The sequence below is a fragment of the Alosa pseudoharengus genome, unplaced genomic scaffold (assembly GCF_046254945.1).
Source record: "Alosa pseudoharengus isolate Yale_2024_CS ecotype anadromous, Long Island Sound unplaced genomic scaffold, YU_APseudo_1.1 YU_APseudo_1.1_scf_17, whole genome shotgun sequence".
In the NCBI taxonomy this organism is placed as follows: Eukaryota; Metazoa; Chordata; class Actinopteri; order Clupeiformes; family Clupeidae; genus Alosa; species Alosa pseudoharengus.
Genome location: NW_027468640.1, coordinates 12,465,640 through 12,480,639, shown reverse-complemented (window position 1 = coordinate 12,480,639; position 15,000 = coordinate 12,465,640). Strand labels below are relative to the sequence as shown.

Genomic DNA, 15,000 nt, shown 5'->3' with positions numbered 1-15,000 from the left:
TCCCAAAGATTTTTGTTGTGCTTGCCGCTGGGCTCAGTGCAAAATACCAATGACTAACCTGACTGAACTTTGACCACGGCACTCGCAAGAGCGGCAAAGCGGCAAAATGCCGCTTGTGTTGCGTTTTGCTCAGCGCAGGGGCAGGCCAGACCAAGCCATTGACAATAATCCATTTCATAGCGCATACTGCGTGTAATGTGATAGGCCCTTTAGGAACGATGCTTGTTTATGTACAGTAGTTGAAAGGGTCTATACCATATAGAAACATTAGAGAAAGGAAAGGAACGAGACATTCTGAATGCACTGATTGAATTTACTCATCGTAACTTCCCGTCTCTGTCTCTCCCACCCCTTCATCTGAGTGCTGCTATTAAATGAATATCAAAACTATTAATATAAACTGCTAGCTACTACATCACTGCTACGTAGCAGTATGTTTGCTGCTGTTCATCTGGGCAGTTTTACCTGTGTGACCTCACAAAATTGAACAGGCCACCACACAGTGGCATTTCACTGAAAGTGGACAGCATGAGCTGGAGTTCTAAAGAGCCTTCCGTACATTAAGGCAGGGATCACATTGGCCAGCGGCAAGCGGCAGCGCTAAGCGTAACGCAACGCTTGGACCATAATAAGTTCTATCTCGTTCCTATGGTAACACAAACGGTTTTGCCTTAACTGACAATAGAATACGCTCGCGTTGCGTTTTGAAAGTTGAACCAAAGTTCAACACTCAGCCTGTTCACCCCAGCGCTGCCACCATTCCACTGCAGAACCATAGAGAACAACAGGAAACCTGCCGCTTGCCGCATGGTCAGTGTGATCCCCGCCTAACCGGATTCTTCCTCACTTCATAGGACAAGAAGAAGGTGGCGTGCCGCCATGATTGGCATCAGACTGGCGCACAGGTGGTGGTTACCGTCTACGCCAAGAACTCCAACCCCCAGCATTCATACGTGGAGGCCAATGGCACTGTGGTGAGTGGCCAATGCCCCAGGCAGGAAGTGACATACAGCTAAACAGGAAATTGCCCCTGCACCTTTGTCTGTGTGCTGCTTTTAGACTCTTATGAGGTTTCAGACTGACGTCAGCATCATCAGCTGAGAGGGTTTACTCTTTTACAGGTCATCAAAAAGTCTGCTGAATTTAGTGCTAAGGGGTCACCCAATTTGTTTAGAACATATTGTAGCGATTGCTGACACATGTTGTCATGTCAATGCTTTATTAGCCAAAGAAGAGGAGAACACAGACACAGACACAGATGCCATTACAAAGCACACACAAGGGTAGCGGTTAACACACACACAATACACGAACAGGGTAGTAACATTTTCCCCGACCCGAGGATAACACAGGAGGGAGAACCAAGGAGGGCTACACACAGACGGAGTACAACACACGTAAACCCTAAATAAGGCTAAAACACGAACACTTAACCAACACAAAGTCCCCCCCCCCCCCCCGCACAGCATTCTGGGTATTGACAGCAGCCAGTCCAAAACACAGCAACGCTACAATATGAAAAGGGTCATGCTTCTTCCTGGACAACATTACATAGTGTAATATCAGCTGTTCTAGGCGCGCAACAACGTCAGAGATGCTGTCACAGTAAATCTGTTCCGGCCAGGGGAAAAGTTCCGGATGACGCAACAATCAACAATACTGTTCTAATCAGCTGCTACAATAAGCTGTTCTCCTCATTGTAAGTTAGTGTGGCATTGAAACACGTTTGTAGCTGTTATTTTAAGGCAAAGGAGCTGCATTGTGTTGTTTAAGGCAATGCAGCTTCTTTAAATGCGCCGTTGTTTCCACGTGTCAAGTGTTTCCTCTTGATAGGAATTCTAGACTCGTGCTGTGAATGTCAAACACACCCAGCTGAAAAGCAACAGACTATTGTGAGGAGTGATGACTTCATCTAAACACACTGACATATCTTATGTGTAATTAGGTAATCAGGGCTTAAGTGAAAGAAATGATGCTACTTGGCTCGTCCAACTTGACTCTACATAATAGTGATGAGTCATGATGTCATTATTTAACTAGATCCATGCTATCTGATGTCCTGAGTGATCTCTTGTGTGCTGAAGTGTACATTTTCTTTCTTGTCGATAACACTATAAAACTGAGGAATATGAGATCTATTTCCAAGTGAATGTATTAGTGCAGTAAGACTGACATTGTTTACTATTCCTATAATCTTCTACATTATAAGATAAAATCAAATCAAATTATATTACACATACAAACCTACAATGGCTTATAACAGTATTATATAGAGCTCTTTACTGTTACTACAATGTGTACAGTACCACTGCATTATTTGCAGTGTTTTTTGCTGTGTGAATGCAGAGCTGCCGTATACTGTAGATGTGGATGATACCAACAGCGCCCTCTAGCTGTGAATATGTGTATGACATTGTGTTCAGTACTCTTGGCCCTACTAATGCCATCTCTCGGGTCCATGTCATTATCCCACTGTTGCTAATGGTTGATTGGGATTGAAAGTCCACCCTAGGTTTTTGGGTCTGAAATCTTTACTGAAAGACTTAAATGTGTGTGTGTGTGTGTGTCTGTGTGTGTGAGATAGAGAAAGAATGCTGAAAGGAATAGAGGGATGAGAGAAGGTAGAAAACCTGTCAGGATTGTGACTTTCTAAACATGTGATTTTAGACCTTAGTTGTCAACAGGAATGATGAACTGTAATTTCACATAAATTTGAATCACATTTTAAAGTGTCCACATTTTCTTCCCATTTCTCTCCCTTCCTGCCTCTCTCTCTATCTCTCTCACTCTGTCTTCCTTCCTCTCTCTCTTTCCATCCATACCTCTCTCCTTCTGTCTTGACTGTTTGTCATCTATTCTCTTCCCCAGTTGACTTGTCACATCCAGTTTGAGAACGATAAGATTTTCCACAAGGACTTCCACCTCTGGGGGGTGAGTGATTTGTCTCTCTTCTTCTTAGCGTTCCATCCATCCCTCCCTCCCGCGTCCCGCCGCCTCTTATTCTTCCATTTTATATTCATCCCCTCGTTTTCACCGCCTCATGAAATTTTATTTATTGCACATCCATTTTCATTGCACTTCCCCACCAATGGATCTGCGCACGTGGGCCCAATAATGAATCATTTCGGTAAATAAGATTCAGCCCGTTTACATCATTCAATTTTCCAGGGGAAATGTAGCAGGATGCAATGGCCATTTCGCGCCATGACGATGAATCATTCGGTGCGATGCATGCGCGCGCGGGGGGAAAACCGCTTAATAAATATGGCAAATAAAAACGACATTACTCTACCGGCGGCAGCAGCCATTAAAGAGCGAGGAAGGAGCTTGTGGACATGCACTACCTGTCTGAGGTGGTTTGGGCGGGTGGAAGCGAAGGCTGTTCCCTCACCTGTTCTGAGACGGGACTTAGGCTACTGTAGATCAGCTGATCTGGCGTCCTGCGGGACCTCAGTAGACACTGAGTTGAGTGGTCAAACATGTAGACTATGGGGATATATGGATATAGATGATCTTTCTCTCTCATCAATATTAAAAGCAGGAACCTATACAAGTTACTGTATGTGGGTATATGAATTACCAAAGAGAGGCTTTATGTAATTTAATAGCCTATTACATGTAGCTACATGTCATCTGAACATTCTCCCTCTTGGTCTGTCTATTTATCTGTCTATCTATCTTTCTGTGTATCTGTATATCTATCTATATGTCTATCTTTCTGTCTATTTATCTGTCTATCTATCTTTCTGTGTATCTGTATATCTATCTATATGTCTATCTTTCTGTCTATTTATCTGTCTATCTATCTTTCTATGTATCTGTATATCTATCTATATGTCTATCTTTATGTCTAATTATCTGTCTATCTTTCTGTGTATCTGTATATCTATCTATATGTCTATCTTTCTGTCTAGTTATCTGTCTATCTATCTTTCTATGTATCTGTATATCTATCTATATGTCTATCTTTATGTCTAATTATCTGTCTATCTTTCTGTGTATCTGTATATCTATCTATATGTCTATCTTTCTGTCTAGTTATCTGTCTATCTTTCTGTGTATCTGTAGGCCTATATATATCTATATGTCTATCTTTCTGTCTATCTATCTTTTTGTGTATCTATATCTATATGTCTATCTGTTTATCAATCTATCTATCTGTCTGTCTCCCTGTCAGTTTGTCAGTATACCTATCCATCTATCTATCTATCTATCTATCTATCTGTCTGTCCCTTCCTCCATCCATCTGACAAGCTAATCGCTCTCTCTCTCTCTCTCTCTCTCTCTCTCTCATGTCCAGGTGGTGGATGTGGGGAGCAGTATGGTCAGCATGCTGGCGTCTAAGGTGGAGGTGACGCTGCGTAAGGCCAATGCCGTGTCCTGGGGGAAGCTGGAGGATCCCAACTTCAAACCGGAGCCGGAGCTCTTGGACACGGAGACGGAGACCGAGCAGACGCGGCCCGACTGGGACATCGACGATGACGACATCAGTGAGTCGGACTGGGAAGATTCGGACTTAGAGGAAGAGATGAAGAAGACGATGGAGGAAGAGATGAAGAAGAAAATGGAGGAGGGCCCGCCCGAGCTGGAGGAGCTCAAAGACACGCCGGAGCTGAAGAAGTAAACAAACAAATACACACAAAAAAAAACAATCCTAAACCTCCAACGCTTTAGCAAATGGGTGTTCCATTTTAACTTGATGTTTTGTTAAAAAATGTCAAACACAAATCTGTGCCAGGATTTGATCTGAGAGCATGACGCTGAGAATAAGTTCTTGTGTGCTTGTTGTCAAGAAATTTCCATCAGTCTTAACGGGACACTTTCACACTTACGACTGTAAAATAAAAAAAATAAAAAATATATAGGATTTACTAAGGATTTATTCTTTTGTTTGCTATTTTTGTGTAATTTATGTGAATTAAAATGGACTGTTTTGATGAATACTGCTGACTACAGATTTTTTGGAATTGATGATTTCTTAGTCATTCAGGTATACAACCAAAACATTTACATATTTACAATGCTCTCACCAAGACAAATAGACAATGCTTTCTTTTCATAAATACTGTGATATTGTTTTTTAATATTGCAATCTATCACAGCATTATTGATAGTTATTCAATTATTATTAATTATTTATTACAAGTAAAAGTCTGCAAAGTGTAGATTAAAGGCTGTCCTCTTTGTCACTACAAATGTGTAATGGAAATGTGTGTGAGTGGAGAGGAGATCGATCTGCCAACATTTCATCACCATTTGAGGAAATGGGTTGTTTTGGTGTTTGGAATAAATAAACGAAACAGACACAGAAGTCAAACAGCAAAGGTTACATTTTAATTTTTCCCTTCAAGTCGAACAACAACAATCCTGGAGTATAGGTGACGGTGAAGGAGCCCGCGGCTCGGTGGTGTGGAGTGAGGGGGTTGAACCACACAGATGCAATATTGATCAACTGCTTCGATAATACTTGAAAACATGTAAAACATGAACAGTCAGTAATATTGCATTGAAAGAGTGGGGGTGAGCAGTTTCACTCCAGAAGAGAATCCCTTTCATCATGGTTTTATACAAATACTAAAATACCCCAAACTGAAGCTAACACAAGGTGTAGTTGGAGTCCCTGTAGAGATGGATACACGGTTAAGTTAGCTTTGAGTAAAATGGAATTCTCATGAAAGAGCCTTCTGGCTTCATGCCTTTAGCAAAAAAAAAAAAAAAAAACATAGCTCCTCTTTTAGATTGACCACTACTTAAGGGCTGTCCACACCAGGAACGCTAACTGTAAAGATAACCGTAACTATAACAATATGAGTGTCCACACTGACCAACGATAAGTAAAGTCTCTCCTGGTGTTGAATCGCTCTGAAAGTGATCCCCGACGATATCATTCTTGATGTCGTTATTGTTATAGTATATGTGTGGATGTTGTCATTCGTATTAGCTAGAGCGCTACTCTTTTGCCATTATATTGTTCTTGGTGTGAATGGTCCTTTATTCTGAGTTAACTTACAGTACCCATCAACACCCACTGCATCTATGAAATACTCTCTCGCACACACACGCTCTCTTAGTTACTGTGGACAATAAAACGTTTATGAAATGCACCCCAAAATGGATTGATTTCTCTCCTCTGAATAGACAGTAGAACATTCTGACTCATCTTAAAAGCAAACACAAGGGGTCTGTTAAAACAAAACATACCTGTTCATACCCTTTTTGTTAAGTGGGATACAATGGAATATATCATTTACCCATGTCATTTCAGACCTGGACACAAACAAGCGCCAAGCTTTAGCAATAAATAGCTGTTGATGTACACAGATGTAAACTTGACAAGAAATTACAAAAAGGTATACAAATGACCAGTTTCTCTGAATGTTTACACCAGTGGCTAACGTGTTAAAGCAGGAACATTTTCCTAGTAGTCATATTGTCACACACAGCATTCTCTATAAGCAAACAATCAGTCTGATTGGTTTAATTTAATTGTGGGATTGTGTTAGTTCTATAATGTAACTGACAGCATCCTCAACAACTGTATGCAGTTTTGACCCTACACATCGTAGTATCATCTAACATCATTTCATCTGTAAAAAAAGACTAACTTCTGCATGATATGTCCTCGTGGAGTGATATTACTTTTTACTTTATTTATTTATTTTTTTGCAGTAGAGTTTAGCCCTTGAATTTCAGATGCAAATGCCTATGATCTTATTAGATATTATATTGTATATATACACACAGGTGTCATATCTATATCTCATCAGTAACAGTGTGGAAATAAGAGAACCCAAAACGAATATGTTTGCATGATTCACCTTTGATATTCTTCCATCTTCCTGATTGATGCTGCTGCCACTGCTATGATTGCTGCCAACTTCCATTACGGGAGACCCACATGGGAATATAGGACAATGACAGAAATATAGGTTTCCGATGAGCACGTTGTACCATGACACTATGGAAATGAATACTTTGGGCAATGAAGTGGAGTAGCCGTAACTTGCATAATCTAACTTTGTCCCCAGAAATCAACCATGCTGGCCACACCAGCAACATAATAGTAGGTCACTCTGGTTCAGACAAAGCCTAGATTTGAAGTCAAGTCTTGGTTATAGCTGATCAAGTGGTAGCTGCCATGTTGTTTTAGTCTACCACGTTACCCCCCCCCCCCCCCTTCCACCCACCCCACCCCCCACCCTGCCCCCGCACCCTCAACGCCCACCAGTAGAATCTAAGACACAAAGGAAGTGACTGTTAAGTTTAGTTCTGTACTTACACCAATGAGGATAGATAGCACACACATCGTCTGGTAACATCTTCAAGATCATAATTTTTCAACACAAACGAGTGAAACAAACACGTAAGCTTCCAGCGCAAAGAGCGGCCAGCCACACAGAAAATCCTTCTTCCACACATCTGTGCCCAGCAATAAACAACCCCCTAACCCCCCCCCCCCCCCCCCCCCCCCACACACACACACACTTCCCATCGCGAAGCGCTGCTCAACTTTGGCTTGTGCCCATCCAACATCCGACCACATTCTGCAACACACAGCCAGTCAGAAAGCATTCCACTAAGGTCCTCTAAAAATTCCTGACAAAATAGATTCTTCGTACCTCTACGCTCTAAACCAGTCTTTCCGTACAGGAAGTGGTTTGTGCCCGATTCGTAGCCGACTCGGCACAGATTAGGGCCGTACCCCCATAACACAGTCCGCTCGCATTACAGGCAGTGACGCTTTCAGTAGTTAATAAATAAATACTCTTCATATGTCAATAGATTACGCAATATCAAGGTCTATGTTTTTAGTTCACTTTGGAGAAGATCAAGCTTCCAGGAAACTCAACACACAGGGAAGGGGAGCACACAACCCTTTCAAGAGATACATCTGTATATATCTTCACATTCATTTATGTGATACTATATGTTTCATATATATATATATATATATATATATATATATATATATATATATATATATAATGTGTACGTTTTCACAATTCCTTTTACAGATTTACCATAAATACAGAGGGTGGGGGTCCTTAATCTATTATTACATTTATAAAAACATATTACAGGATATTTGTACCACACATAAAAATTTTTGCATTTAAGTAACTCCTTTTTTCTTAAAGTGCAAGGCAAGATAAAATAATTTTGAAATGCGTGATGTACAGCATCTGTTTGCACACACACACCCACACGCACACACACACACACGCACGCACACACGTGTGCACACACACACACAAAGGAAAAAAATCTCTATAAAAAAAATACCTCACTTGTAAGTTAAACCACTGCACTCAAAATTAAATTGGCACAAATGTACTTTACATCACTGAAGCTACTGGAACAACAGCCATCCAGCAGAAAAATAAGAGTTTTTTCAAGTCTCTTTTCAGAAAGAATGGGAGCGGTATTAAAATCTTACTGCGTTTAGTCCACACAGACAGCAGCACTGGAAGGCATGCAAGGACATTGATCTTCTAAAGGGGATTAAATAGTACTCAATAGGTCTACATAGCCCAGCCATAATCAAAGTCCAAAGGTTACATTCAAGACTATGTGTGTGTGCGTGAATTTTTTTTTTGTTGTTGGTTGTTTTTTTGTTTTTTTTCCACAGACATTGAAATTTTACAGTTTTTTTGTTCTTATTGGCAAAAGGAAGAAAGTAATAAGTCTGAGATTTTTCAAGAGGAGGAAATAAATTGTCCCATGGCTTCTGATGAGTAATACAGAGAGAAAGAGAGAGAGATATAGAGAGTGTAACATTGTTATTTGAGTACCAAAAAAAACTTCATGCAAGGAATCTTAAGTAAACATACTAAGTCAGGTGAGAAGCAGAAATACAAGCGAGCGGAAAAAAGAGAGAAATAAAGATGACTAGATGGCTTTGGGGGGGGGGGGGTGTTCCCCCCTTCCTCCACTGACTGGTAATCTTTGCCCATGCTTGAGGCAATCAAACGCACATCTGCAGGGCAAAAAAACGAAACGGTAAACGAATGTGACCACAACGTCGATGCAATGCAATGCTATGCAATTCAGGGACGAAGCCCTTGATAGCAGTAGCTCCCCACTCTTTGTTGGAGAAAAGGTGAGCAGGGGATGGTTGACGCGTTCCCTGTCCTCCCTTGCGTCCGGCATCAACAGCGCCACCTGCTGGGTGTGAGGTCAAAGCGGCCCCAGCGTTAAAGCGGCTCTCCCAGATCCTTAATTGCCTGCAGAATCCGCCTCACATGGCCCACTTTTGAAATCCCAAGATCCTGGGGACAGACAGACAGACAGACACAACGAATGGGTTAGTACTGTATCTAAACCACACCACACACACACACACAAACACACACACACAGAAATGCACAGTAATTGTAGTGGTTTGCCAGTAGAAAGTGGTAGCTAGACATACTACACACACACACACACACACACACACACACACACACACACAGACACAAACACACAAAAAGTGTTTTGCCAGTAAAAAGTGCACGGATGTGATTGGCAAAGGTAAAAAAAAGCAGGAAAAATATACACCGCACATGGCGTGGAGTGATGACCCCCGCCCAATACTAGCCAATTTTCATTATCATGAAAAATATATTATTCAGATATGCAACGTAATTATTATAATGGTATTTAAATAATAATGTGTATATTTGTGTGTTTTTATTTTTACTTATTTGTTTGCTTTTATTTTTCCTTCCAACTTGCTGTGGCCCCCTTGGCACCTCCTCGTGGCCCCCACTTTGAAAACCACTTTGCTCCATAATATAATATACACAGAGAACACATTGTGGTTGGTTATGCTAGTGGCTCAGTGCTTAGAGTCCTGGCACCACATGCCCATGGCACTGGTTCAAAACCCAGCTCAGGCTGTTATACATTAGCCTGGGTGTTCCCATGCTGCCTTGCGCGCGATTTGATTCACGCTGCTAAGGCAGCCTGGAGACCATGGAGCAAATTTTCGCCTGAGATAGGGGACCAATCACAGAACAAGGAGGAAACCAAGACGATGATGAGCTATGCACAGACGCATTTGATAGACATCCGTGGCACCCAATAAACGGATCTGGGCATTTTTTTCAAATACGAGAAAATGAACGTTTGGTTTCCAGACCACGTCTCATTGAGAAGTGGTGGCGCTAGCCAGGCTAGTTATACATATTATATATGCATGTGATATATATAATGCAGCAAGAAGCTTGAGGGCAGTGCAGTAGTAGAATCCTTGCCCTTCACCTCAAGAGTCTTGGGTTTGAGGCCTCAGTGCAGTAGCGCGGTATTATGTTACACCATGTCCCAGCGTCCACTTCTATATGTGTGCACAGAGAGCAGCTTGGTAGTGGAGCTGCCAAGGTCACAGGTTCAAAGACCTGCTGCACTCACAGAAGGACCTGAGGCTGACAGACGAGAGCAACTCCTGGAACAGGTGTGACAGCCAGGATGGATACAGATGAGGTGCAGTGTGGAACAAGATATCAAGGGGCTTACTTGGCCCCCTGAAACCGCCCAGAGGAAACGCATGGGGTTATAGGACTTTTTCAGTGGTCCGACTTGTTTTTGAAAACCTCTATATAAACCTACCAATACAGTATGTGTCTCTATAAGCTATCAATGTCACACCACCCTTTACAAGAGTTCACCTCTGACAGGCTACATCAGCACGTACATGCACCTTACCACACAACACCAACACCACACACATGGCAAGAACACACCTTACCCCTGCACCAACACCACGCACATGGCAAGAACACACCTTACCCCTGCACCAACGCCACACACATGGCAAGAACACACCTTACCCCTGCACCAACGCCACACACATGGTCTCCTGGGTGTTGTGTGGATTTGAGGTTAACAATGGAAGACACCAAAGCCTGATATTAATTCCCCCATGTGAATAAGACAGACTGTTGAACTGACTCACTGATTAATGATGGATTAGAGTACTATAGTGTCAGCTACTGTACTGAATACATTCACATCACACACAGGCAAATCCTATGCAGGGGTGGCGCTAGAAATGTTGGGCCCTATGAAAGGAAAAATAACCCCTTAAATGATGACATGATGAATTTTAGGGAAACTACTGATATTGATATTGATGCTGATTGAAGAGGATGCAGCTTGAAACTTGATATTGCAGTTCAAAATGGAATTAAATGACACTTTTCCATCTTCTCCCAGTAAAATAGTAGGCCCCAACTGTTCTACTGCACAAGGATTGTGTAGGCTACATCACAAAGCGCACACACTAAATGGAGATCTAGGACAACTGTGCAAGGATTGTGTAGGCTACATCACAAAGCGCACACACTAAATGGAGATCTAGGATAACTGTGCAAGGATTGTGTAGGCTACATCACAAAGGGCACACACTAAATGGAGAGCTAGGATTAAAATGCAGACCTTGCACCTTTAAATAGCACAATGCTACAGTACGCTATGTTTTCACTACAAATTCAGTATGATTTCTCATGATGATACAGAAGGCCAACCTGAATATTTTTTGGATGACATGGGGCGCCAGGTTCACGGAGGTGAAGGGCATAACAAACGCAAAATGACAAGGTGCTCGGTAAGGTAGACAGGCTTTGTGGTTAAAACTATGAAAACTGTGTCTGCTACTAGTCTGCCACAGCTAACATCAAGCACAGTAGCCTACACACAGCAGAAATTAAAATATCAGCATCATGAGATTGCTATCATAATCTATAGAAGCCTATTTCTGCCCCTACATAAAAATAAATGCTAATTTGCGACTTTATGTCTCACAATTCTAACTTTTGTTCTCGCAATTATGAGTTTATTTCTCACAATTCTGACTTTTTTTCCTCACAGTTCTGACTTTTTTCTCCGCAATTGGGACTTTGGTTTCACATGCAACCTCATGATTAAGCTTATTTTCCATCTGTTCTCCCAGCGTGTTGAACCCTGGCCCTCACAGAAATGGCGACTATTTATCCTGAAATCGTCACTATCATAGCAGTGTGACCAGGGGTGTAGTGGTAAAATAAGAGGTGGGTAAACTATGAATTCTGTGATCACGGTAAGGTGGACTGCGCCATGCGGTATCAGATTTTTTAAAAAGGCAAAAGGCATATTTTATGATGGTGGTTATTGTCCAATGTTTATAACAATACCAATGGTATTAAATGGTTCCTAGAGTGTTGATGAGTGTACATATTGTGAATGTGGATAATACAGTGTGATTTTTTGAATGTTAAAAGTGGCAATTGGTGAATAAACTCTTTGAGAGGTGGATAAACTCTATTTCTGAAATTTCAGAAGTGGATAAACTGTGTTTACTTGCGTTAAACCTCCACTACACCCCTAAGTGTGACAGGAAAACTGTATGACACAATAGGTCAAAGCCTTTTTTTTGTTGCCATTTGATTTAAGCAGCCCTGTCCAGTTGAGTCACATCCTGTACTATCAAGGAGACGCTGAAGTCATGAATGGGGAGGCTAATGGAAGAGGATGTTCATTCATGAATACAACTGGCATGATTTCAAGAATCCATTATTCATCATTTCAACTATTTAGTTCAACGTTTTATCTCATAGTGCATTTTAACACGATTGTTCATGCGCAGCAACTTAAACCGTCATCTGCAACATGCAAAAGTGTCTGTGTACTGAACTCTTAAAATACATTTTAAATTGAATTTGAATTTTTGGAATTAAATTACATTGCCGGAATGCATTGACAATTATGCTCTAAGGACAGGTTATACACAATACTTTTTGGAGATGCGTTGGCTCTCCTGACTATGTAATTTTTGAAACAAAATGGCGGTGATGTGAGCTCAACAATACTTTTTGAAGATGCGTTGGCTCCTGACTATGTAATTTTTGAAACAAAATGGCGGTGATGTGAGCTCCAGTGGCCCCCAGAGCCTGCAGTACCTTAAGGTCTTGCCTCTGAAGCTGTGAAACAAAATGGCGGTGATGTGAGCTCTAGTGGCCCCCAGAGCCTGCAGTACCTTAAGGTCTTGCCTCTGTAGCTGTGAAACAAAATGGCGGTGATGTGAGCTCTAGTGGCCCCCAGAGCCTGCAGTACCTTAAGGTCTTGCCTCTGAAGCTGTGAAACAAAATGGCGGTGATGTGAGCTCTAGTGGCCCCCAGAGCCTGCAGTACCTTAAGGTCTTGCCTCTGAAGCTGTGCCAGCTGCTGCCAGCTCTGGATATGCTGAAACCTCTCTTTGTACTCCCCTAACCCCAGCGCGTCCAGCCAATCAGCTACCTCCACTGAGTCCCACCTCTCTGCTTTGGAACACACACACCCCACCACACACACACACACACATGAGGAGACAGACAGATGGAGACACACACATGGGAAGACAGACGAACAGACACACACGCACACACACAGGGAGAAAGACGGACAGACACACACACGCGCACACACACACACACACACACACAGTAGAAGACAAACAAATAGCAAACGAGGACACAGTGTAAAAGCAGAAGACAGACAGACAGACAGACGTAAAAGGAATATAAAAAAGCACAGCACGTACTGTACGCTTGAGGCAAACCACCAACACAAAGAGAGAAGCAGAAGACAAACAACAGAGAGCCAGTGTGACCCCAACATACATGTACATGCATGTGGCCATGCCTTCCTGGGTCTACTCCTCACCTACACCTGACAGGGCTTAGAGAAGTCCTAAGGAAAGACTAGGGATCTATATTCATAATGGTGAATGATTCTCCCGAGGAGACTAGGCCCCGGCGATGAGTATCTGTGAGTCGCGTTGGATGAAAGTGTCAGCTAAATGCATAAGTATGAGTAATAATGGTCATACAAATGTCTGTATTTCCAGATATTATTGAAACAGTATAGACGTCTTCCGGAATATTCCGGAATATAACATAAAACACACTAAGTGAGACCCTCCAGCTGAGCAGTGATGCAAGGACAGAGATGGGGAAGGGATGTGATTGGATCGGGGATATGGCTGGTCAGAGGATCTGATTGGACTGGGCGTATGACTGGTTAGAGGATGTGATTGGTCCAAGGATGGGTTTGAATTGTGATTGGCGTGGTTTGAGATAATGGGAGTGGTCAGTACCTGAGATAGGGCTGTGGGTGTGGCTTGATATAATGGGAGTGGTCGGTGCCTGAGATGGGGCTGTGGGTGTGGCTTGAGATACTGTAATGGGAGTGGTCAGTACCTGAAATGTGGGTGTGGCTTGATATAATGGGAGTGGTCAGTGTCTGAGATGGGGCTGTGGGGCGGACTGTGGGCGTGGCTTGAGAGAACGGGAGTGGTCAGTGCCTGAGATGGGACTGTGGGGCGTGGCTTGAGATAATGGGAGTGGTCAGTGCCTGAGATGGGACTGTGGGTGTGGCTTGATATAATGGGAGTGGTCAGTGTCTGAGATGGGGCTGTGGGGCGGACTGTGGGCGTGGCTTGATATAATGGGAGTGGTCAGTACCTGAGATGGGGCTGTGGGCGTGGTTTGATATAATGGGAGTGGTCAGTACCTGAGATTGGACTGTGGGGCGTGGCTTGATATAATGGGAGTGGTCAGTACCTGAGATGGGGCTGTGGGCGTGGTTTGATATAATGGGAGTGGTCAGTACCTGAGAGGGAGCTGTTGGACTTCTGCTTGTGGAGCTTCTCTCTCTCCTTCTTGGCCTTGGGCATGATCTTCAGCTTTATACTGCTCTTGCCACCTCCCCTGGAGGCCTCCTACCACAGCAGAGGAGGAGGAGGAGGAGGAGGAGGAGGGGAGGAGGAGGAGGGGAGTCAGAGAGGAGGAAGACAGAGGATGGATGGTGTGGTAAAGATGGATGGGAGGACAAAGAGAAGAAAAGTGGAGGAGAGACAAGCGCAGAAGGAGAGAAAAAAGAGACCACATGGATGTGCCAGATAGAAAAGGGTCGGGAAAGGTAGAAGGATGAAATGGAGGGATGATATGGAAGATGGAAAGAGGAGTTAGGAGAAGAAAGGAATAAACAGGAAAAGAAAGAGAAC

The 15,000-nt window shown here is 42.8% G+C and overlaps 2 protein-coding genes across 9 annotated transcripts in view; one reads left to right on the top strand and one right to left on the bottom strand.

Moving 5' to 3' along the window:
- Positions 1–4,866, top strand: part of LOC143127265 (cysteine and histidine-rich domain-containing protein 1) — a 17,929-nt gene extending 13,063 nt beyond the window's left edge. Inside the window, exons 9-11 of the mRNA XM_076288650.1 lie at positions 855–974; positions 2,869–2,931; positions 4,301–4,866. Coding sequence (XP_076144765.1) covers positions 855–974; positions 2,869–2,931; positions 4,301–4,624 — 507 coding nt within the window. The 3' untranslated portion in view covers positions 4,625–4,866. The remainder of the gene's footprint in view (positions 1–854; positions 975–2,868; positions 2,932–4,300) is intronic.
- A 2,917-nt stretch (positions 4,867–7,783) lies between these two features.
- The window catches only part of LOC143127262 (diacylglycerol kinase delta), a 77,571-nt gene continuing 70,354 nt past the window's right edge, over positions 7,784–15,000 (bottom strand). For 3 of the 8 annotated variants that reach the window (XM_076288632.1, XM_076288634.1, XM_076288631.1), the window contains 3 exons: positions 14,607–14,715; positions 13,149–13,276; positions 7,784–9,269 (listed from right to left, as the gene is read on the bottom strand). In XM_076288632.1, the coding sequence (XP_076144747.1) occupies positions 9,195–9,269; positions 13,149–13,276; positions 14,607–14,715 (312 nt within the window). In that variant the 3' untranslated portion in view covers positions 7,784–9,194. The remainder of the gene's footprint in view (positions 9,270–13,148; positions 13,277–14,606; positions 14,716–15,000) is intronic. The other 5 variants (XM_076288637.1, XM_076288636.1, XM_076288635.1 and 2 more) reach the window with 3 other exon arrangements.